The sequence below is a fragment of the Opisthocomus hoazin genome, chromosome 11, assembly GCF_030867145.1.
Source record: "Opisthocomus hoazin isolate bOpiHoa1 chromosome 11, bOpiHoa1.hap1, whole genome shotgun sequence".
In the NCBI taxonomy this organism is placed as follows: Eukaryota; Metazoa; Chordata; class Aves; order Opisthocomiformes; family Opisthocomidae; genus Opisthocomus; species Opisthocomus hoazin.
Genome location: NC_134424.1, coordinates 17,881,801 through 17,904,021, shown reverse-complemented (window position 1 = coordinate 17,904,021; position 22,221 = coordinate 17,881,801). Strand labels below are relative to the sequence as shown.

Below are 22,221 nucleotides of genomic sequence, written 5' to 3'. Positions count from 1 at the left end.
GGTCTCGTATCCTGCACAACCAATACCCATTCAGCTTGCTGCTGCAAGGCTCGTTTTATTTGTTATCCTGAGAGCGTTAATTCTATCTTCATCTTTTTAACTGGTTTTATCTCCTCCATTGCATGAAACACAAACTTTGAGGACTGAGAGTTCAATGCTCAGTGATAACAAAACCTTAAAGTTTACAGAATTCGGCCTGTTTTCTGTTTTTCCTGCTGTGAGCTTTCTGAGGTGCGCAGCTGTGGGAGGGACACAGGAGGGTATGTCCAGGAGCTCCTTTTAAACCACTGTGAAGCTTTTTAAACCGATTCTCAGCCCCATCCAAAGGTGACGGGATGGCTCTGTAGAGCCGCTGTGCTCTGCCAAGCCTCCGGGGCCACCTCACCCCCCAGGACGCACGGGCCGATGTGATGCTGTGGGGTTTTGTAGCACCACTTCCCCGGGGCTCAGCACACGGCTCTCACGGAGCAGCACGCCAAGGACCCTCGTCAGACACCATTTTTAACGGGACGGCCTTGTTTCTCGGGCCTTAACAAGGGGGAAACCCAACCTCGCCACGACTGATTGCCACCTGCCTCAGGCTGCCTGCCCACTCTTAACATGGCCCCCTCACCCGCTTCCAAAATGGCCGCCGCAGCGCCGCGAAGCGCTGGTACCATAGAGGCGTGCGGCGGTCCGCTCTGCACGCCGCCGCGGCGCACTCTCTATGGCAGCGGGGAGCCCTGGGGATCTCTATGGCAGCGGCGGCCGCGCTGCCGGGCGGGCGGGCCCCGGGGGTGCCGGCCGCCAGGCACTGAGCAGGCCCGGGCGGCGGGAGGATGCCCCTGGCTGCCTACTGCTTCCTCCGAGCCGTGGGGAAGGGCAGCTACGGGGAGGTGAGCCTGGTGCGGCACCAGCAGGACAGCAAGCAGGTAGCGAGGGGCTGGTGGCGGGGGGGGGGACGGGACGCGACGCGGAGGGGGGGGACGGGAACGGCCGGGGCCTGGTCTGGGGGTGCCGCTGGACCCTGGCCGGGGGTGCGACCGGTGGCCCGGCCTTGGCATGTGGCCCTGGTGGCAGCCCTGGGCACGACCAGGCCGAGGCCTGGTGTCGGGGGGCACCTCTGACCGTGCCTGGTGTGAGGTGCGAGCGCAGCCGCAGGAGCTGGGCTTGCCCGGTGCGGTGTGCCCGCTCTCTGCCCTTGTCTGTGAAGGCTTTCAGTCAAGGTGTGGAGAAGAATCTTCCCCCCCCTCCTTTTAATCTCAAAAAAAAACCCCCAACCTCCCCCTGCAAATCCTTACTTTTTTTATTTTGTTCAAGTAACGCTGCTTTTTTTTTTTTTAAAGTGTATAATGCCTTGTTTTGGGGGGGAAAACGTAGCTTTGGTAGCCCTTTGGGTGACAGGAAAGCGCAGCTGGCTCTTCTTAGTGTGAAGCAGAGGAGTTTGCTCTTGGCTTGTTGGTGCTAGTGTAGTCGCTTTGAGACGCGAATGTGTGTGGGAGATAGAGGGGATAGCAAGGATGGAAAAAACAGGTTCTGGTGTTGGCTCTCGCTGGCGTCGACTCTGCGGGGGGAAAGACGGACAGGCCCTGTGTTCGCTGGATCTGCCGCGGCAGAACCTGGCAACGTTTTGGTTATGTCGGAGGTTAAGTGCAAGCGTTTTGTTGGAAAGTTGAAATAATCTGTATTGCTTGGCCAAATGCAGAAACCTTGGCTGTGAGCCTTATGCCCAGGATTTGGCTAGAGGTGGTGGGAGAGGCGTTTGTGCCCAGCGGTGATGGGAGGGTGCGTCCATTCCAGATGAAGGCAGGGACGAGGCTGGAATCCGAAGGCGAATCCCTACAACCCGTGGATTGGGTAGCAGCGGTGGCAGCACTTGTTCCTTCCAGGCCAGCCAGCGCGGTGCATAGTCCAATGTCCGCAAAGGGTTGCTAACCCCATAGTCCTAAAAGTAAACAGTGCATTGACACGACTTTTCAACTGTATACAGGTCATCGAATTTCACCTCTTCGTGATGCTGCTGGTCATTAACACTGGCAAGAGCATTGCTTCCTTATCGTTGTTATTTTATCTTAAATATTTGATACGTTTTACTGTGTGTTATCTTTTGCCAACTTTTATAAACTTTCTTCTGTAGCAGGATGATCAGGATGTTTTGTTGTGGCTTTGGCATAGTGCTGCATGTTCTGTGAAAGAAATTACATTGTGTTTAAGCATTTTTGCTGGTAACTGAATGCTGTTTTTTAGTGGAGAAGGTCGAGTGCCTCCAAATGTTTAAAACAAAAAAAAAAATCCAATTTGTACACAATTTGGTATCAAATAAGGCAGAAGAGCATTGCAATAGATTTAATGGGAATCTTGCCAGGATAACATACTCATTAAACCAAATATAACCCGTGCCTGCTTTGGAGTTAGGCTATATGCATGCTTTTTTGCATTTTGGTAGTATATTGTTTAAAGACAGATGTTGATATAAAGCTAAAAGCTTTTGCTTTCCATGCCCAGAGATTCAGTTGTAGTTCGCTTGTCACATAGAACGTAGTAGTTGCAGCATTTCTGTTTTATTTTAGACTTAGATGATGCTGTGCACAATTAATTTTGTAATATTGCTGTTGGGAGCTGTGCATCATCACAGGTTATAAGAATTGAGGAGCCTGTATAATACCCAGCAGATTCTGAAACACAAAATCACGAGGTGCTCTTGGTTTCGGCATCATTGGTTCCCTTGGTATATAGGGGGCAGTCATCAGCAACGCTAATTAAATGTGCTGGTTTGGATTAATAGGCACCCTAAGCAATTGCCAAGGATGCTAGAAATGAGTAAGTAATTTTTTATTATTTTTTTTTAGGTCTTTCAATTTAAAAGCTCTCAGGTAAGAGTGAGGTCAGGTGTATGCCACAGCATGATTGTTCTGTGGAAAGGTGATGCCCTAAAAGTCATTACCACAAAATTTACATCAGGAAGGGGACTGGGTCAAACCTAAATATTAGTGACATGTATGATGAACATGTGCGATGGATTTTATTGTCTCATCATCAGCTTCAATTATATTTTTGCTAAAACCTGAAATTCCTTAGAAGTACCTTGGACATAGTACGTATTAGGGAAGTAAATAACAGCTTTAATATGTAGTTTAAAAAAATTGTAAACCCATCTTAATACAGAATGAAAGACTGAGCATAAGACCTTTGGCCTCTTTCAGTGACCGAGAGTCTCTACTCCCCTGTAATAGTTAATTTCTTCTCAAGTAAGTTTCAGCCTGCATATGCAGAAACTCATAAAGGCAACAGATAGTTAACATGGTTATCTGGTAGTTTTAAGGCAAGTTTTAAAAAAAGTAAATTACATCTGCTTTCAGGTTTTTGAGAGAGTATTTTTCCAATGTGTCCCTAACTGTACCAGCCCTCCAGCTACATCTCTGCTCGCTCCATTTCTTTTCCCAATCGAAGCCTTTTCCTGTTCTCCCGTGCTTCAATGTTTTGTAGACTTTTTGTACAATGCAATTAATCCTAAATCAATTCTGCCTTGAGGGTCTTCTGCCGGGTGCATGTTCGTTAGGAAAAGAATGAACAGACCTAAAAAGCTCAGCAGAATTATTCTGTGCATTCGGAAATTCAGCTCTTTCGTTTGTGAATATGAAAATGGTGAATTTGTAATCTAAACCTTGAAACTGACATTTTAACAACTTTTTTTGATGTTCAAAATATATGATCTATGCTTGCCAGAGTTGTGAGATGTTATTTCTTGAGTTTCTCTTTTTTACAAAGAACATATGTTTCATTTCTGAAGAAGCGATAAGTCTACTTTTTCTTAAAATAAAATTAAAGGAGTTAGGCTTGGTTTTCTTCTAGAGAAGAGCAAACTGAATCTAGCCAGATGACTTTTATCCTAGACATCCATTGTAATTTTTTGCATATTGACTGCATACTTTCTTTAATGTTGTTATACTTTTTAAGTTATTATTGAAATGGCCCATTTTGAGAGTAACTGTGGTGCACAAACAGGTATTTCGTGCTTAAGAGATGAATGATAGACACACATTTAAAATGGGAGGAAGGGGAGAAGATACATGTGAATATTAGTCAAAAAACCACAAAACACCACAAAATTCCTGTGCAGAGTTTTATTCAGGTAGATGAATAGAATAGCCACACTTGTTCCACTTTTACGATGTAATTGTAGAAGTGGTGTGTAACTGTGGGACAGATTGCAGTCCCTATAGAATAATGCGTCGAGATTTCAAATACTGTATTTCCTTTAGATATGGGGAATTTCCTAGGGCTTCTGCGTAGTTACTTTCATCTCTCATGATGTACCTTGTGATTTCTTTTACAGTATGTCATCAAAAAGCTAAACCTTAAAAATGCTTCCAACCGCGAGAGGAGAGCAGCAGAACAAGAGGCGCAGTTGTTATCCCAGTTGAAACACCCGAACATAGTCGCCTACAGAGAATCCTGGCAGGGGGAGGATGGCCTGTTGTATATCGTTATGGGCTTCTGCGAGGGAGGAGATCTGTATCACAAACTTAAAGAGCAGAGGGGCAAACTTTTGCCTGAGAATCAGGTGGTGGAATGGTTTGTCCAGATTACCATGGCCCTGCAGGTAAAATAAAACATAACTTTGTCACCTTCAGATATAAAGTTAATTTGGCTCTTTCTGCATTTAAAAATTCCACAGTTGGGCCACAGATTTTGAATTCCGGTTTGGCTGGAGTAGCATCTAAATACGATGGTTATTAGTACATTAAAAATGTTCACAGGTCATCGCAGTCAAATAAACTTACTATTTTAGGTAAGAAATTGCTATCACATTTTATGTCTACACCTCTGTATCTTTGTAGACAGTGGTAACCTGTGGAGTGGTTGCAATTCTAGTCAGAAATGCTTCTCTGGTTTGAAAGCTTAGATTAAATTTACAAAATGTAGGGTTTTTTTCTTTAAAAAATGCCTATTTCAGAAGTATTTTGTGTTCTGTGGTTTTGCTGGTGTTTTTTTAATGGTAAATTTAGACTACGAATTCATCACTGCTATTAAATCTTATCTCAGGCTGTTGAACTTTGGTATTTGGAGGTTATCAGACTTTGAAGACAATTATAGTAATAAAGACCAGATATGAATGTTAACACTAAGAAAGAAGAAATTGGACAGAAAATTCTATCTTAAAGTTGCCTGTTATGGTCAGACAGAGGCAAGTCTACAGTACTGCCTGCTCTTGTTCATTGCAAGACTTAATTTCCTGTCCCTATTTACACAAAGCACACATTGTGTTTTCCACTGAAATTTTATACTAAAGACTAAGACATGACTGTCAAGAAATGGCAGCAGAAAGTAAGTTAAAGTCTGAGTCTTAACTATACATTTTTATTTCGTCTTTTCTGCTAGCTTGTTAGAGCCATACGGGGAGATTTTGCTAAAGCAGTGCCAAGTTTTGGGTTTGTGTCTGTATCGGTCATTCTTAATGTTAATTCACCAATACTGTCTTTAGCAGGGGCACTCCAGACTTTGATAGTGATGTATGCGTCTTTTCTGCATTTATATTTTCCTTCTTTGACTTGTGTAATGTAATTTTACTTTTCAGTGTGGAGGAACCAAGTAGGAGTTGCTTAACTCTATATTTTTTTTTCCCCTAGTATTTACATGAAAAGCACATTCTGCACAGAGATCTTAAAACTCAAAATGTTTTCCTGACACGAACAAATATAATCAAAGTGGGTGACCTGGGAATAGCCCGGGTGTTGGAAAACCAATACGACATGGCCAGCACTCTCATAGGCACGCCGTACTACATGAGCCCTGAACTCTTTTCTCACAAACCCTACAGCTACAAGGTAGAGTATGTTAATGCTAATGTCATTTCTGCTTCGTTAGGCACGTTATTTTGTTGGTCTGAGAACTTTACAATCTTATCTATTGTTTTTTGTTTATTGCTGCTTCCAAATTTTTTTTAATGTCCCCAAAGACCAAACCAAAAAATAGGGAAGAGATTTACAAGGACCTTTGTTTCTGGAACTGTGTTTGCTGCAGTAGATAAGAATTCATGGCATGTGATAAGTTATCACAGCAAAGGTGTTCAGCAGGCTGCCTGTACCTATTCACAGCACGCTAGTGTAAACAAAAAGATCAGTTAGCTGCATTTTCTGAATTTACTATATAACAGACAGGAAGCTTTATACTCAAAAGTCTATATTAGACATAACAGCAGCATTAAAAAAAAGTAGCAGACACATAAGCAGTGTAGCTGTGAGTTTAAAATACAACAAAATAAAGCTAACATGCTTTTGTATACCTGTTCAGGTCCTGCTGCAAACCACACATGCCATAAATACGAGTGTCTACAATGAGCAAGAGCTGAGGAGAGACTGTTCTTCCAATGAAAAATCGAAAGATTTTCATTTGCTGGTTAGAACTAGTGTTGTGCTTAAAAAGAAAACAAACAGCAAACCCTATGAACAGCAAATTTCTGAATTTCTCCACTTCTTTTCAGAAAAGTCTGGTAATATTTGGAAGAAAATAATTCAGTTGTTCAAAATTCAGAGAGTGAGACTGAAGCCAAAAGTTTGCAATGGAGTTGGTCTTAAATAGCTTACTGTCATTGAAGGCCTTTTTGAAAGAAGGTGACGAAGTCTGGAGATAAAACTTCTACAACTAATAAAACGTTCGTGAAACTTCTTTTTTTTCTTTTTTCAGTCTGATGTTTGGGCATTAGGCTGCTGCGTTTATGAAATGGCTACACTGAAACACGCCTTTAACGCTAAAGACATGAATTCTTTGGTTTATCGAATTATTGAAGGAAAGGTAAAAACTTCTAAAGTTTTGGTTTTTTTTATCTGTGCTTGGATTTTCTGTCTAGAACTTGACATTGTCTTTTCCAGTCAGAAATACTGCAAGGTGTTAAAAATATTCTGCATGTTACATGCATCATCATATATGTTGTAAGACTGGTATTTCATGATGTTGTATCATGTAGTATCACACCCAGGAGGTTACTCATTTGTAGATATTACTAGAGTTTCTTGTTACACTTTTTTGTAACTAGTATATTGATAAATTTTCAAAGTTACGAGATGACTTTCTTAATTTACTTCTGGTTGAAACATTGTGCAAAGAATTAAATCACTATCCATGTGATGCCATTTTTGTGTTAGATAAGACTAACTTATTTAGGTCTCTGTCTTGCTTCGGCATAGAATGAAGTTAACATGGATTTATTTTATATGATTTTTTTTTTTTGTATACCTATTCACAGAACATTAACTGCTGATGTTAATAAAAAAATATGAACAGTTCTTAGACAAAACACAATTTCTGTATTCTGTTTGATGTTAAGCACTTGGTTAACTTTCAGCATATGAACAATGGGACTATTTTTTATGCAAGGTATATAGCTGAATACAACTGTCATGCATAAATAATCTAGCAGTAGCCCTTACTGACAAATATTTAAATAATATCAGAATTCCCTTTCCTTTTACAGTTGCCACCCATGCCAAAGGACTACAGCCCACAGTTGGTGGAAATAATACAAACTATGCTCAGTAAAAAACCCGAGGAAAGACCTAGTGTGAAAAGCATACTACGACAGCCATATATCAAGCACCAAATTTCTTTGTTTTTGGAAGCCACGAAGGCGTAAGATGTTTTCATTTGAGTAATTCTGTGCAAAATACTAATGTTACTGTGGTCTTTGTTTTACACCTTTTCGTATCTTTTTTAGCAGGATAAAATTAGTTCTGTTATGTGCAGTTAGAGAGCATGTGAACGTGTGAGTTTCTTTAGATTCTTTGAGAAATAGGTGGGAATTAGAATAGAAACTATTTTTTTCTGCAAATGCAGAGCAAAACTGTGCAATGTTGTTTTTTTTTTTTACGGTGTTTGGTTTTGGGCCCCTCACTACAAGAAGGACATTGAGGTGCTGGAGCTTGTCCAGAGAAGAGCCAAGAGGCTGGTGAGGGGTCTAGAGAAGAAGTCTTACAAGGAGCGGCTGAGGGAACTGGGGTTGTCTAGCCTGGAGAAGAGGAGGCTGAGGGGGGACCTTATTGCTGTCTACAACTACCTGAAAGGAGGTTGTAGTGAGGCAGGTGTTGGTCTCTTCTCCCAAGTAACTAGCGATAGGACGAGAGGCAATGGCCTCAAGTTGTGTCGGGGGAGGTTTAGATTGGATATTAGGAAAAATTTCTTTACTGCAAGAGTGGCCAGGCATTGGAACAGGCTGCCCAGGGAAGTGGTGGGGTCACCATCCCTGGAGGCGTTCAAAAAACGTGTAGATATAGCACTTTGGGACATGGTTTAGTAGACATGGTGGTGTTGGGTGGATGGTTGGACTTGATCCTAGAGGTCTTTTCCAGCCTAAATGATTCTATGTTTAGGATTGCACAGCTTATTTGAAGAGGTAAAAAAAAAAAAAGTAACACCAGTGTTTTCAAGGAAGTGATAAGAAATAAAACATCTTTCCATATGATTCTTTGAGTTCATTTATCAGCTGAGAGTTGTAATACCAAGTTCCTTTTGATATTCACTGATACAATTTTTCTTTGTCAGGTTTAGTCAATTATTTTACTGCTTCCAGATAGGACTGGTCTTGGCGCTCTGCTGAGCAAGCGTATGTTGCTGGCAGAGTCTGAATGGTGTTTTTAATCTCCTTTAGTAGAGCTGAAAATGAGTATGTTGTGCACAGTCTGTTGAAAAAGCCCAGTATCTTATACTCTCTGTATGTAAGCTGTTTAGCGAAACAGATTTTTTAATCAGTATAATCTAAAGAAATATCTTAAGGTCTTGTTGATGGTGATTGACTGAGCAACTTTTATTTTCTTTACAGGAAAGCTGCCAGAAGTCATAGGAAAACAGTGAATTCTAAACCTAAAGATCCTTGTTCTGTCGTCTCAGTAAAGAATGAATCGCACAGCAAGAATGTTACACACCAAAACCAGTCCTTTGAGCAAGCCAGGAAATACAAAGTTGTGAGACAGATATATATTATTTTTTTTCTTCTTAAAAAAAATGTAAAGAAAACCCACTTGCTTTTTCTAGAGAAAAAAATCAGTTTTATAAGAAGTGCCTTGAGCATTTGTGAGAATGTAGATCTGATTCCTAGCAACGTGTAAAATTCATATTAAGGAAGGAATTGTGTTTAGGCAGGAGTGGAAGTAAATAAACAGCTGTGGATCAATAAAACTAATTGCAATGCTTGAACTGTAAGATGTTAGCTAAACAACATCCGTTTTTTCATTTGTGCGTCACTATGAGTTACTTATGGAGTATTTGAGGTCAAATATTTGATGACAAGTGGTTTAAATATATATTTTTGACTGGAAAAAACTAATTATAGTCGCAGCTAAAAATTGTTTATTGTTGCAATTCTTTCCAGTGGTTAGAACAAATCTTTTGTAATGGTTAATCTTGTGCATGTTTCTTATTTTCTGTGATGAGTCTGCTATTGTGGGTTTAAGTTTTCAGTGCTCAAATAGTGCGTGTATATGGTGTAGTACATCTGAAAAACTGTTGATACTTATTGGATTCAGGGCCAAAAGAGTACAACTTTTATTTCATGGTCCTGGTGAAAAGTAGGTGTACTGCATGTGCAGAAACCAATGCCTGAAATACGCCATTTGCAAATGCAGACTGTATCTTTTTAAAAATGAAGGTTGCGGCTTTTTTGAGGTTCTTAATCTGTAATTGATCATAATTTCATTTCAGTTTATGTACTCTGGTATGTTAATGATTTTCCTTCCGTGCTTGGAGTGTTTTTTCATGTGTGCATAATACCCAAGAAGTAATCCATTTTTTTGTTTTCCTTCTAGCACGAAGACGAGTGCATTATCAAATATAAAGCAACCAAATTTTGTCCTTCAGAGAAACCAGCTGTTGAGTCTGAAAGAAAACCAAGCAATAATGATTTGAACAACCTGGGAGGCTCCTTAGCTACAGTTAGTGAAGTGAATATTGATATTTTGCCATCTGAGAGGATGAAGTCTGGAAATGAGAAGTGTGGCAGTGAGCATATTCCAGAGAATAATAAAGGAAAGTATTTAGATGTGCCAGGGAATTCTAAAATAACATCCAGTAGCCCACTGGTTAAGGAAGATGGACCACAGCAAAGAGCAAAGCAAGCTTTTAAAGCTGAAGATGTTGAGTCTAAGCAGTTTCCTGTTGATGCTATGGTAGAAGATGGTGACACTTTGAAACTCCTGCAGCCTGGGTCAAAAGACCAAAAGCAAACTGACCTGGTAATGCACTTATGCTTACTTGAGATAGACTTTGAAATAGATTTAACTAATGGTCAGCTTTTAAAATTTAGAGAGCTGCTGCACATGTTTTTCTGTCGAAGTAGGAAGCTACTGATGCAATTATTGAGATACTTAAGTAGTTAGGGAGCCTTGGCCTCAGGTTTGCAAAGGCAGTGTTAGGCTTGCATCTAGACAATGGAAATTCTGTTTTATAGGGAACAACAATTTTCTTTTCCAGCTGAGAAGAGAGATGGTAAAAACAGTTCTGTAACTACTTTGTTCTGTGTTCTAAGTAGGCCTGGCTGATCTTGAGTTGGTCCTGATTTGGACGGGGAGGTCATAGGTGGTGATGGTCTTTTCATTGCATTTTGGTCTACAGTGAGATTTTCATACACGCTTTTCTAAAGAAATCATTATCTATTACAGAGCTTGGATTCTACTGAAAAGCTGCTAGCACCGTTTGTTCCTGTTGTAATTCCGTTAAGGGTCCTTCTTTGAAGGTTATGTAGCTTAAAAACACTGGTGCAGCAGGTATTTTTTCTGTCTATCGAGTATTATTTGTTATGGTTGTAACTGTGATACATTAAGGTGGATGGAGTCCACATAGTAAAGTGGCCTGTGTGATTTTTTTTTTTTTTAAAGTGTTTATGTGTAAATCTGGAAATGGCATATCTACATTTTTAAAAAATACTTTTACTTATTAGGATGATGTCTGTTGTGGAGCTTCGGGAGATGCTCAGGAAAAAATTACCTCCCACTTGCAGCCTCATAGTTCTGTCAGTGAACCCTCTCTCTCACGGCAGCGACGGCAGAAGAAAAGAGAGCTAGCTGAAGTCTGTTCACAAAAGGTGCAGATACTCCAAACGATAATTCTCTTCTTTCCTTTAAGACTCCTCCAATTTTTACTCTGTAAAAATAGGACTTATTTTTTTTAAGAGTGGGGTTTTTTATGCTGTTCTTGTGTCATGTGCATCTGTACAACTTCATTGGTAACAAAATGCAGAACAATGAAGATGTCCTTTAGAAGCAGTCTGTGTAAATCTTTGAAAATCTGAATAACCCTTACGAGCATGAGGTGGGTGTGCCAGATGGGCGCAAGGAAACACAGTGAACTGTGGGCTTTGCCCTTGCTGTGCAACAGTCTTTTTCCTAGCAATTTCCATCAGGACTTCTCACTGTTTGTGACTACAAAAGGTACAGCAGTACTTTTCCTGACTGTTGTGGATTAGTAGTTGTTTTGGAACAGACACGTATAATGGCTGCCCTGAGCTTACGAGTGCAAACTCTAGGAAGAGAATCTTGGTCCTTACACATGCACATAAGATAGGGCTCCTGTCAATGCTTCTACACTGAGCAGAAAGATTTATTTGGGGAAAGACACTGTCTATAGAAGGATAGAGGGTGATTGGGTTTGGGTATGATACATCCTGTATTGCTGTTTGAGGGTGGGGTCAATTGTTGCAAAAGTACTGGCTGAAAAATAGTCTGGGAGAAGGGGGACAAGATGTAGAGATGGGGAGAAGGGAAGTGGATGTAAGCAGAGTTGTGGAGAGGGAGAGATGAAGTTGGGAGATGTGAGGAGGTTACAGTAGGATCCAAAGCCTCTGGCATCCAGCCTTACCATGCAAGAATGTCTTCTAGATTGCAGAGTACTTTAAAGAAAAAAACATGTAAATTCTTGTTCCCTTCTCTTTCAAGTTCAGAGCAGCTTCTCCTCGGCCGTTACCTTTTCCTTCTGATGTGAACACGAAGACAACACAGCGGTGTGCAGAGCAGCATGCTGCTGCAGTCTCTGAATCTGTAAAGAGCACCAAAACCAGTCAAGCTGCCATTTCAAAGGTTAGTTCTGAATACTGTGTCAGCTTATTTTGTCTCTTGTTCCTTCTGAGCAGGTTGTTCTGTGATTATATGCACAGTGAGTAAAGAAATCCGTAGTAGCTTCCTACCCAGTGGAAGTCCTGTCAAGCACTGGGTCAGTGGGGGGCTGAGAAGTTGCGCTGCTGAACCAGGGAGGTCAGAAGCTTCATTTCTGGAGTGTATATTAGTTTCATTCACCAAGACTGCTTTGTAGTAAATAATTAAGCATTTGTTAGATGATTAGAAGGTTTACTTTAAAAGCTCTGTCTTCCATGTCAGTTAGAAAAGTTTTTTTGCTTTATAGGTGGTTAGATAACAAAAGCCACTGTGACAATAGCTAATTAATATCAAGTTAACTTCTTTTGAAGGAGCGGCCCTTGTCAGCAAGAGAACGAAGGAGACTGAAACAGTCTCAGGAGGAGATGTTTCCCTCTGGTAATTTTTGTGTTTGCATGTTAACATTCTGTGGATAAGTAGGCTGATAATTTCTACATGAAGACATTATAACTTGCTGTCTGTTCTTCACTGACATCTTCAGAAAGATGTACTATGGGGCTAGTTCTGTGTTAAATAAAAATTTCTGGTAACGTGTCTGTTTTTCTGCTTCTTATTCAGTTATGTTCAATTGTGTTTAGTGGTGACAACTTGTCTTTGAAATGTACATGAAGCGCAGAATATACACCTTTCAGATAGAAGCTTCAGTGTTTTCTCTTAGCAGAATACCTATCTGCGTATCTTCTGCCAGGTGATAGACTTTTTCTTGCATGAGCTTGAAACTAATTCAAAATACGCGCAGCTAAGTTGTAAATGTTGTACAAATGTCATCCTTCCAGTGATTCCAGCAAGACGAACGTCAAATAGTGCAGTAGTTGAAGCAAAATCATGTATGGAAAATCATGTTAAAGTTGCTCAGTCCTCATCAGATCCTAGTATTTCTCAGGTAAACTGGGGTCATCTGCTTTCAAAATATTTAAATGCAGGCACAATTCGGGAATAAAATCGTATTAAAAAAAACCCCCTCTATCTGTGGAAGAAACTCTGTCAATAAGAGTGCACAGTTCTCTCTCTGTTGCTTTGTAAGTCTTGGGGTAGAGTACAGATGTCTAATCCACCTTTTTGTTTGACTAGATCAGTTTAAAATTCCAGGCTCAGTGTGCATTTTCACTCCACTTGTCAGAGATGAAGACTAGGGATCTCTTACTGATTGTTATGGGCTCTCGAAATTGCAGTGTTTATTTTAGTTTGGAAGGAAAAAGTTTATCCTGAACTGTGCTTTAGTTATAGATGAATAGTCTGCTTTAAATTTATATTCACAACACACTGCCTGTAGCCTGATACATCTAATTTTGCTGTGGTGGTGGTGGTTGAATTTTTCTTACTTTTTTTTAAATCTGCAGTCATGTTAAGTGCATACACTTATGTGCTGGCAAGAAGGAATAGTTGCTAGATAAAAAGTGAATAGTTTCTGTTAACATTCTCTTCCTTGTCTAATTAGAAAGTCTGTTTTAAGATCTTAAACATACATTGGACAAAATCTTCTGCAACATCAAGGGAACATTATTAATACCAATAAATGCAGAAGAGTAACTGTGAAGAAATTTTAGTCTGAAATTTCAAAGTGTAGGCTCTCACTCCTCAGCCCAGCGCTTGCATGGAAGGTGTTTTGCATGTTTTACCTACGTGTGTATGCTTATAACTGGTATCTAAATGCAAAAACTTCATCTGCATTCACAAACTGAGATTACATAAGGTTAGTACACACTAGTTGTATGTGTGTATGCTAGTGGTTCTTTTGCATATTATGCTATGCACTGAACACAAGACTGCAGAGACGCAAATGGTTAAAGGCTCCATAAATTTTAGGAAATTCTGGGAACTTACTGAACTGACAAAAATGTATTTATTTTTAAATGTGTATTAAAGACCAATAGATGGGCTAAGAGTAGTGACTTTGTCAGTTCTTAGCCAATTCTATTATAAACATACATGATTAAATTGTTTTTAATATAGGCACTTGGTAAAGCATGTATGGTGGTGAAAACTGCACGACTGAGATGTAGCGCTAGTCAGATAAGCATTTCATAAAGTCTGTCCTGTGTGTTAACTTGTATTTAAAACCAAAAGTTATACTTCTTAAATACTATACAGCTGAGTCTATAAAAATACTTTTATTGAAAGTTTTCTCTGTGTAAGAAAAGTAATTCATGCCATATTGATAAAATAACTTTTGACCATTAGAATTTTTGTCATTTATTCCCCCTTCACTTAGAGAAAGAGAGTAAACCATTGCCTGTCTGATGATGAGTTAAGCTCTTCCACAAGCTCTACAGATAAGTCTGATGGCGATTCCAAGGAGAAGTAAGTATTTTATTTAATACTGTGCAAGAGTTTTCAGTGCTATATTGGACTTTGACTTGGAGTGGAGAAAAATGGCAGGGATTGCTTTCATACTTTATCTCTACATAGTGAGAGACTGAAGAAGTGTGTGATGCGAACTCCATTTAATTGTTGCCCCTCTGCGACTATAAACTTCCCTTGCCGAACATTCTGGGGCGTGATTATGTGCCTCTGGTTTTTGTCAACTGTAGCTTCCCAGCAAACCAGTCTTCCAGCATCAAAGGACATAGACTGTCAGGATGCATTAAAAGCCTGAGTTCAAAGGTGCCAATATGTTTCCTTTCCACTGTGAATGAGGCTGAATTTATTTCTGATTTTGTCAGTGTAAGCAACCTTTCAAAAAACAGGGTTGTTTGCATTACCACAGGTGCAGCTACACAGGTGGCAGTAGCTGATAGGATTGTGAATTGTTGCTGGGTGAATGGGCTCTGAGCCTTTGTTGGATGAAATACTGCTAATGTTGCTATTGATAGAACTGCACCACAAGAAGTAATTTAACATGGAATACTTAGCAGGACCTCACTAAACTTAGGGAAAATCCTCTGAATGCAAGGTGAAAGTTGCATCATGAATGGTGACTGAATTACACCTTATTTTTCTTCTACTAGAAAAAGCAGTATGAATGAAATGAATGACTTGGTGCAGCTAATGACACAGACACTGAAAATGGACTCTAAGGAGAACTCTGAATACTGTGTAACCTCGACTCCAGCCCCAGAGTTTAAACTTCATAGAAAATATCGAGACACTTTGCTTTTGCATGGAAAATCACCTGGTGAATCAGAGGAATTAAAATTTGAAGAGATTCCTTCAGGTCTGTTGCTCTGTTATTGCTTTAAATGAATGGCTGTCAACTGCTAATAAACAAAGAAAACCTGTGAGTGGGCAACAGAAGACAATTCACTCTTATTTCCTCTCAAGTCTTGACAATGCTTGTAGAAGTAAACATCTTTCTAAATAGCTTTGTGTGCAAAACTGCTCTAGTTGTTGTTTAATTGCCAATGAAAGGAATGTGTAATTGATCTGTGTAATGATTAATGAAGAGAGAAAACAATATGATTTTTCCCCATGTGACTTACAAGCTTCCAAAATGAACACTTGGAGTTGAACATTTTGAAATAAGATTTTTTAGGGCATTCAAATAAGTGATTTGATAGCTGTAAAGCTTTGTGAATTACGGATAAAGCTGAAATTGTACACAAAGCAGGAAACATAGTGGAGGTTTGAGTACAGAAGTTCCTCCTCATTGCAGAATTTGGGCAAGCTTATTTTTTCCTACAGATACAGATGCAAGAATGGAATAACTTTTTGTATTTAAGGTCTGGTTTAGACCTTAAGTATGTATATATATTCTAAAAAGCAAGAAAAATATTGTATTTGCTATGACTGTACTTACTATGCAGCAAGAACAAGTGAAAAAGCTGAGGGTAGGTTTCTGAAGTCTCAGACCCTCTTATGCTTATGTGTTTTAAGTGGTAAGGATTCTGCTTGTCATTAGTCTGGGGATAGGCAAAGCGATGGCAGAACACTGGATTTTACTCTGGTAAGTTGATTCTGCATAGTTAAAGTGAATGAGAGAGTTTGTCTCTGATCAGGCTTGACAGAATATTGAAGGTACAAACTTCAGTGGTATTTTTTTTTCTGCCTGACGTTCTCACTCTTAAATATTGTATAGTGAGCTCCTCCAGCTATTACTACTGTGTGGGATGACAGGGCTACTGCATTTCTAAGCTGAAACTTACTTTAATTAGATGGGATATTTTATTTTCGGAAGGTGTTCCATTCTATGAAAGGAGTGTTGATGATTTCAGTGATTACAAGAGCAAGCTAGTGTTTTCAGTTCAGTTCCTAATTATAAAATGACTGTCTTGTGTTGGCAGCTTCACCTGAGGAGCAAGAGATTCAAAAGCTGTTGAGACACAGGCAGATGGCAGAACTGATGCCATTAGTGTTTCACAGTGATTACACTTTTTTTATATTTGCCATAAGCACAAGTGATTGAATTATTCTTAAAATACTGTGGTGGTGGTGTAGTATTAGAGAATAGTACAACTATTATTTGAATGAAAAGTAATATACTATACAGGAACTACCTAAAACAAAGTTACAGAGACCTATTTGTGCAAAGTGTGTCTGCATTGACTTTGTACTGTCCCATGTCTTAAGAGTTAGCATCCGAGTGTTTCTGTTTCGCCATGTTTGTTGATCATTCTAGATAGCCAGTTTGGATAACTTTATTTCATGCAAATGGTCAGCTGGAATTCTGTGGTAATACAATGTCATCCCATTTCTTCACTGCATAGAATATGAAAATTGACTGTACTGAAAGTCATTATTACTGCACTGATTTTTTTTTTATAGATATATTATCAGTTTCTGACAAGATTAGGAGAATGGTTGAAATCCTGAGATCTGATGTGGTGAAAGGTTTGGGAGTGAAACTTCTTGAGAAGGTGTACAGCATCATGGAAGAAGATGATGAAGTGAAGAGAGAGGTGCATGTCTTTCATATTAAAATTGTTTTATTTCTTTATAAACCTAGATAAATGAGCAGGGTCTTTACTTCCCCCCACCCCTTTTTGTAGCTATTGGTATAGTAGTGCAAATCTTGATTCCAAAAATTATGTAGTCAGCAGCAGCAGAGGGCCTAAGTATATTGGCATTTTCAATCTGAAAAAGTTTGATTCTGAAAGTGGACTACATTCAACCACAAATGCTTCAGAAAGCACAGGAGCTTTAGAATTGTACCATGGTCCCTGAGTTTGTGGAAGATCCAAGGGATGTGAATAATTTTGCTTTGTGGTCTTTCTCCAATAGCGATGTCTTTTGAACTATATTTTTTTGCCTTCACGTTACTTTGCCTGATGCCCCTTATGTCCAAAGTGAGGAACAGTTCTATGTCTGTTCCTAATGGAGGTGAGTGAGCAATACCTCCAGCTCATTTGATTCAAAACTTGGTTACAAATAAAATACTGCATGGGTAAGTATAACCTGTGAAGATGTGATTTATGCTTTAAGTTGTCAGATGGGATTTAGAACTCTCTTCTCTTCAGACAGCAGACTCTTCCAGTTTTCTTCCCTCCCATCTTGTTGTCCTACTTCACATGCTGCTTTCAGTTAAGTGCTTTGGTGTATTTTTTTTTTTTTTGTTACTGTTGTGGTAGTTCCTGCTTTCTTCAATGTCAACAAATTTAGTAGGGTTTTTTTGTGTGTTCTAAATAGCTGCAGTTGCGGGAGCATATGGGAGACAAGTATGTGAGTTACAGTGCGAAGGTACACCATCTGAAATTTCTTGAAGAAAACATGAAGTTTTGACCAGCACTTTTTCCTTCGAGAAAAGGACTGTTTTATAGCTCATTTCAGAGACTGGACCAGCTTACAGAGCACGTTTATCCATTGACTTTGTCAATGTTACAGTTTGTAGTAATATTTTTTCATGTTAAACTGTGAACCATGCTATCACTTTCTCAGAAGAGAAACTGTTTAGTTTTTATTCTCTTAATGAAACTTTAAAGAGTTGCTTTTTATAGCTGCAGAGGGGGATGGGTACCAAGTTTTGTGTACAAAGGAGTGTCAAAAAACAAAAGATACTTTTATTTGAATTTGTCATAGTATATAACCATACCAAAAACCTTTTTCTAAATACAGTAACAAAATCTATGCCAAGGCTATGGTGTCATAGGTTATAAGCTATAAGCATCAAATAGTTGTGAAAATTTAGTGAGCAGAAACACTAATTTTTGTAGCACCAAAAGCTCTCCAGGTTCTCTAAACTGCCATGTTAACATGCTAATGGGGGTGGCTGTACTGCTTTGAAGCAGAGCCTTTGCTTTTGTGTCTTTATTGCCAAGGTAATCACCAAGGTGGTGGAAAGTATTTGGCTACTGGATAAAGTAAGCCTGAAAAGGTTTGAAAGGAACTTAGCCATGGTTACCATGGTCCCAGCTGGAGAAGTCCTTTTGCCTTACAAGTGCCCAAGACCGGGGTCACTTAAAGAAATAGGCATCTTAGCTTTTCCCTTTCTTTGTATCTACATTGTGTTCTTACACATGCCCAGGCATTGTTATGTACCATCACTACAGAAAATGCATGTTTTATTTTTAAAGGATGAAGAAGTCAAAAGGGAATTAAATTTGTAAAATAAAACTTTAAATGCACACCCTGTCTCTTTCCCTGCCTGTGGCTTAAACATTGTAACCTCCAGCACCTATCAGGGAGACTAATACGACAGTAAAAAAGTGCAATACCTGTGGATCCTGCTGCCTCACACATACTAGATGCTCAAATTACAAGGTTTCAAGAGCTACTGTATTATGCAGAGTCAAGATATTCCTTTCTCTACCCAGAAAAAATTATTTTAAACAAAAATCACCACTCTCCAATCTCCTATCCTAGAACACTTTCCAGTTCTTAGCATTTTTCAGAACTGTGGGGTATGTACTGTTTTACAGTACTTCTTACAACCTGACACTACTAATAGCTTGTTTTACACATAGTTAGAAATATTTTAGAAGTCCAGCTGTAATTATCTTTTAGGCTCTGGCAACAGCTTAACTAGACTTGATTTGCTGTGTCCCTTTTTACTAAAATACTTGAGTGAGATGTGACCTCCAGTAGCTGCTTAAAGTTAGTCCCCCCCACCTGCCTTCCCAGTGACTGCACTGAAACTCCAGCCAAAATTTAGAGAGCTCTCTGCAGATGTTGGTGTGCTCATGGTAGTGATAACTGTAAATGTAACAAATGTAACATGTAGGGGATGTTATCACTTCAGGTGGTCAGAAACAAGTCTTGGTTCTTTGTGAATAATTCCGACGGTTGCAAGACAAGGGACTCCTGAATAATCCCTTTAGGCATCTGGGCCTTGGGAGAACAGGTATGCAAGCTACAGAGATAAGGAGGCTGCAGACCCCGCCAGGAGACGCCAAACAAACATGTGCGACGGACATTACCATATATTAATGAATTCTTGGAAAAGCCATTACTATGATAAACATTTCTTGGAAATGTAATTAATATGTATGTTAACATAGCATAAATACCTAGTAACTGTGTCTCTTTGGTGCACACGTTTGGAGGAGAGATCCCCCGTGTGCCCAGCGCCGCAATAAAGAATACCTGCTTAATAGTCTGCCGACTATTGAGTCTTCAACTCTGGCTTTTCACGGCATCAGTAGTATACAAAATAGTAAGAAAAAACCCAAACGCTAAGCCAAGAAGTATGCCAGTGGAAATGCATTTAACAAAATTTAACAAAGTACAGCATGAAAAACTACATTTTTTAGCTTTTAGCGTGTCTCTTTGGCTTTCTGTCTGCTGGCTTCTTTTCTTCTGTTCCCGACTCCTGGACAGGCAGCCACTTCAGAGGATTGCGGCGGTACATAGGCCATGGAGGGAGCGTTAGCTTAGAGAGAAGGAAGGAAGTCAGAACATGTAAATCAAGGTGCTACATAAGTGTTTTTTACAGCTTATTAGGAAAATCTCATTCTCTAACTATCATACCAGTTAGCCTTAAGAAAGTTCATACAGTGTCATACTATAGATATATTGCCTACATTGTGGACTGCATAGTCAGGCTTAAGTAAAAATGACTAAAGGATCCCAGCTCATTATGAGGAGGACAACAGCACCCACCCTGAAGAAGAAAAGGCTACCCCCGGACTACCAAGATAACACCAGCTAACGCCTCTGTGAAACTCTCCCATTATCTGGCATCGTAGATAAGGAACTGTAGCAAGACCGACTACAGGGACATTTAGAACAAGGACACCGTGGGTGATGATGCCATAAAATTACAGTGGATTTCAAAACAGTAGTGTGTGTGTTAAGTAGCGATTGGCCAAACCATGTTGTAGCTGAACTTGAAAGCTGTAAGAACCCTGTGTAAAACCGTGTTTGGTGTGCCCCAGCTGGAACGGGACACCTTGTGTGCACGAATAAGGAATTACTTCTGTAATTCTCTACTTTGCATCCTGGCCTCTCTCCCCAGTTAGCATGGGCCAGGTGCAAAATTTTTGTGACAAACTGCTGCTTCACAGAAAGCCTTACTGTCCATTCTGTTATTAGCTTGACTTCAAATAACATTTAATTGAAATTAAAAACTAGTGCAGAAGCAGTATTAAATTGCAGTGTTCTCCAATGTCCCTGCTCATGGCAGGGGCGTTGGAACCAGATGATCTTTAAGGTCCCTTCCAACCCAAACCATTCTATGATTCTATTCTATGATTCTGTAAAATCTTTGAGAAAAGGCACTTACTGGCTTGTAAGGCACTTTCTACAGGACAAAGTACAGATAGGTATTAACAAACTGTATTGCATAGCAAGTATTTATCTGTGCTGCCAGCCCCTTAATTTAAGGATTACTTCAGGTGAAATAGCACATGTATGTTCTGATTTGGGGAAAAAAAATCCTTACCAAACACGATAAAGCAAACCCAGCCATAACTATGTAGACAGTCCAGCCGAACTGTTCAGTGATGTATCCATAGATAAAGCCAATTATCTGCAAAAAAAAGAAGCAGCTAAACAAATATTTCTCAGGCTGTAATTAAGTTGGGGGCGGGAGGAGAAGTAGAAAAAGACAGGTTTTTCAAAAGCACAGTTCTTTCTAACCTTGTTTTCAAAGTTGTAGGCCAACAATGAAAGTAAAAGTTTGAAAGAACAAAAGTCTTACTCCACAGCAGCCCCTCTGATTTTGTCTAAAGCTTTTGGTGATGCAGTTAAGCCAAACAATGAGGAAAAAACGCCTTGTTTGTAAGATCAGAAAATAGTCCTTTACGTTATCGCCCATAGTTCTAGTATACTTACTGCAGAGACAAGAATGATTCCTTGAAAAATCTGTTCTGCTAATTTTTGGCCCTTGTAGTCCTGTGGAAAGAGGTATTTTTTTGTCAGTTACCCAAAACACAAACCTTGCCAGTTAAAGTCTTTCAGGTTAGAGCCTGGAGTCAGCCTGACCACAGGTTCTCAGCTTTTTTATTCAACTTTCAAACAAGACTAGAATGATTTTTCTTGCCATGTCTGGATTGCAAGTGTCAAAGCATTAAGCTCTGAATTCACACCTCCCCTGCAGGCTTGACCACATCTAAAAATAAAAGCAAGTGCTGTCCGTCCAGGGTAAGCCATGGAAGTTCCAAACACCCTTGCAGTTAGATTAATATCACTAAGTGAAAGCCTGGCCACCGCAACAGAGAGAACGGGGGGGGGGGGGGGGGGGCGGGATGCGGTCCGCCTGTCGCAGCGGGGCTGCCCCGCGCGACCTCCATTTCGCAGCGCGCTAAAGCTCCGCTTTTCTGACCAAAAACTGGGAACCGTGCGCAGTACCGCCCCGCGGGGAGCAAGGGGAGCGCTCCGGGCCGCCAGCACCGGCGAGGGGGCGAGGGCCCGGACGCGGCGGGGCCTCCCGCGGCGGCTCTGCCGTACCATCTGCGTGGGGATGGAGCGGAAGACGCTCAGCATGGCGGCGAGCGGCGCCTCGCGGTCCTCCTCCTCCTGCTCCTCTTCCTCGTCGGAGCCCGGCGGCGGGCGGCTGCTCGGTGGTACGGCGGCCCGGCTCGGCGCGACGCCGCCGCGGGGAAGCGGGACCGGAAGTCGGCTGATGAGCTGGACGGAAACGGGCCCCTTTCGCCCCGCCCCGTCCTCCGTCAGCCCGGGCTGGCGGCCCGCTGTCTCGGCCGTCGGCTCCCCGCCGCCGTGGTCGCCGCCTGCCGCTCTGGGCCTGGGCCTGGGCCTCGGCCTCCCCTGCGCCATCGTCGCCTTGCGCTGCCCT

At 40.6% G+C, this 22,221-nt stretch overlaps 2 protein-coding genes across 3 annotated transcripts; one reads left to right on the top strand and one right to left on the bottom strand.

Moving 5' to 3' along the window:
* The first annotated feature begins 691 nt into the window (after window positions 1–691).
* NEK4 (NIMA related kinase 4) lies at window positions 692–18,615 on the top strand. 2 transcript variants are annotated; one of them, XM_075432336.1, is made up of 15 exons: window positions 692–911; window positions 4,316–4,582; window positions 5,610–5,807; window positions 6,667–6,774; window positions 7,454–7,608; window positions 8,795–8,933; window positions 9,777–10,202; window positions 10,907–11,050; window positions 11,901–12,041; window positions 12,428–12,494; window positions 12,893–12,999; window positions 14,329–14,417; window positions 15,065–15,270; window positions 16,818–16,951; window positions 17,679–18,615. In XM_075432336.1, the coding sequence occupies exons 1-15, from the start codon at window positions 819–821 to the stop codon at window positions 17,769–17,771; spliced, it is 2,367 nt and encodes a 788-aa protein (XP_075288451.1). In that variant the 5' UTR covers window positions 692–818; the 3' UTR covers window positions 17,772–18,615. The 2 variants fall into 2 exon arrangements, with proteins under 2 accessions (XP_075288451.1, XP_075288450.1); XM_075432335.1 differs by having other exon boundaries at window positions 8,795–8,936.
* Window positions 18,028–22,202, bottom strand: SPCS1 (signal peptidase complex subunit 1). The gene is made up of 4 exons (XM_075432343.1): window positions 21,876–22,202; window positions 21,261–21,320; window positions 20,869–20,955; window positions 18,028–19,857 (listed from the first exon to the last, which is right to left on the bottom strand). Exons 1-4 carry the CDS (start codon window positions 22,200–22,202, stop codon window positions 19,735–19,737), a joined length of 597 nt encoding a protein of 198 aa, XP_075288458.1. The 3' UTR covers window positions 18,028–19,734.
* Window positions 22,203–22,221: the final 19 nt, after the last annotated feature.

What these genes read in the sequence shown, in the direction of transcription:
- NEK4 (XM_075432335.1), top strand. Translation starts at nt 819, where the DNA reads ATGCCCCTGGCTGCCTACTGCTTCCTCCGAGCCGTGGGGAAGGGCAGC. An exon ending in ATCGAATTATTGAAGGAAAG is followed by an intron (nt 6,775 to 7,453) that starts GTAAAAACTTCT and finishes TTCCTTTTACAG; the next exon opens with TTGCCACCCATGCCAAAGGA. An exon ending in CAGATCCTAGTATTTCTCAG is followed by an intron (nt 13,000 to 14,328) that starts GTAAACTGGGGT and finishes CCCTTCACTTAG; the next exon opens with AGAAAGAGAGTAAACCATTG.
- SPCS1 (XM_075432343.1), bottom strand. Translation starts at nt 22,202, where the DNA reads ATGGCGCAGGGGAGGCCGAGGCCCAGGCCCAGGCCCAGAGCGGCAGGC. An exon ending in GAATCATTCTTGTCTCTGCA is followed by an intron (nt 20,956 to 21,260) that starts GTAAGTATACTA and finishes TTTTTTTTGCAG; the next exon opens with ATAATTGGCTTTATCTATGG. An exon ending in GGTTTGCTTTATCGTGTTTG is followed by an intron (nt 19,858 to 20,868) that starts GTAAGGATTTTT and finishes CTTCTCTCTAAG; the next exon opens with CTAACGCTCCCTCCATGGCC.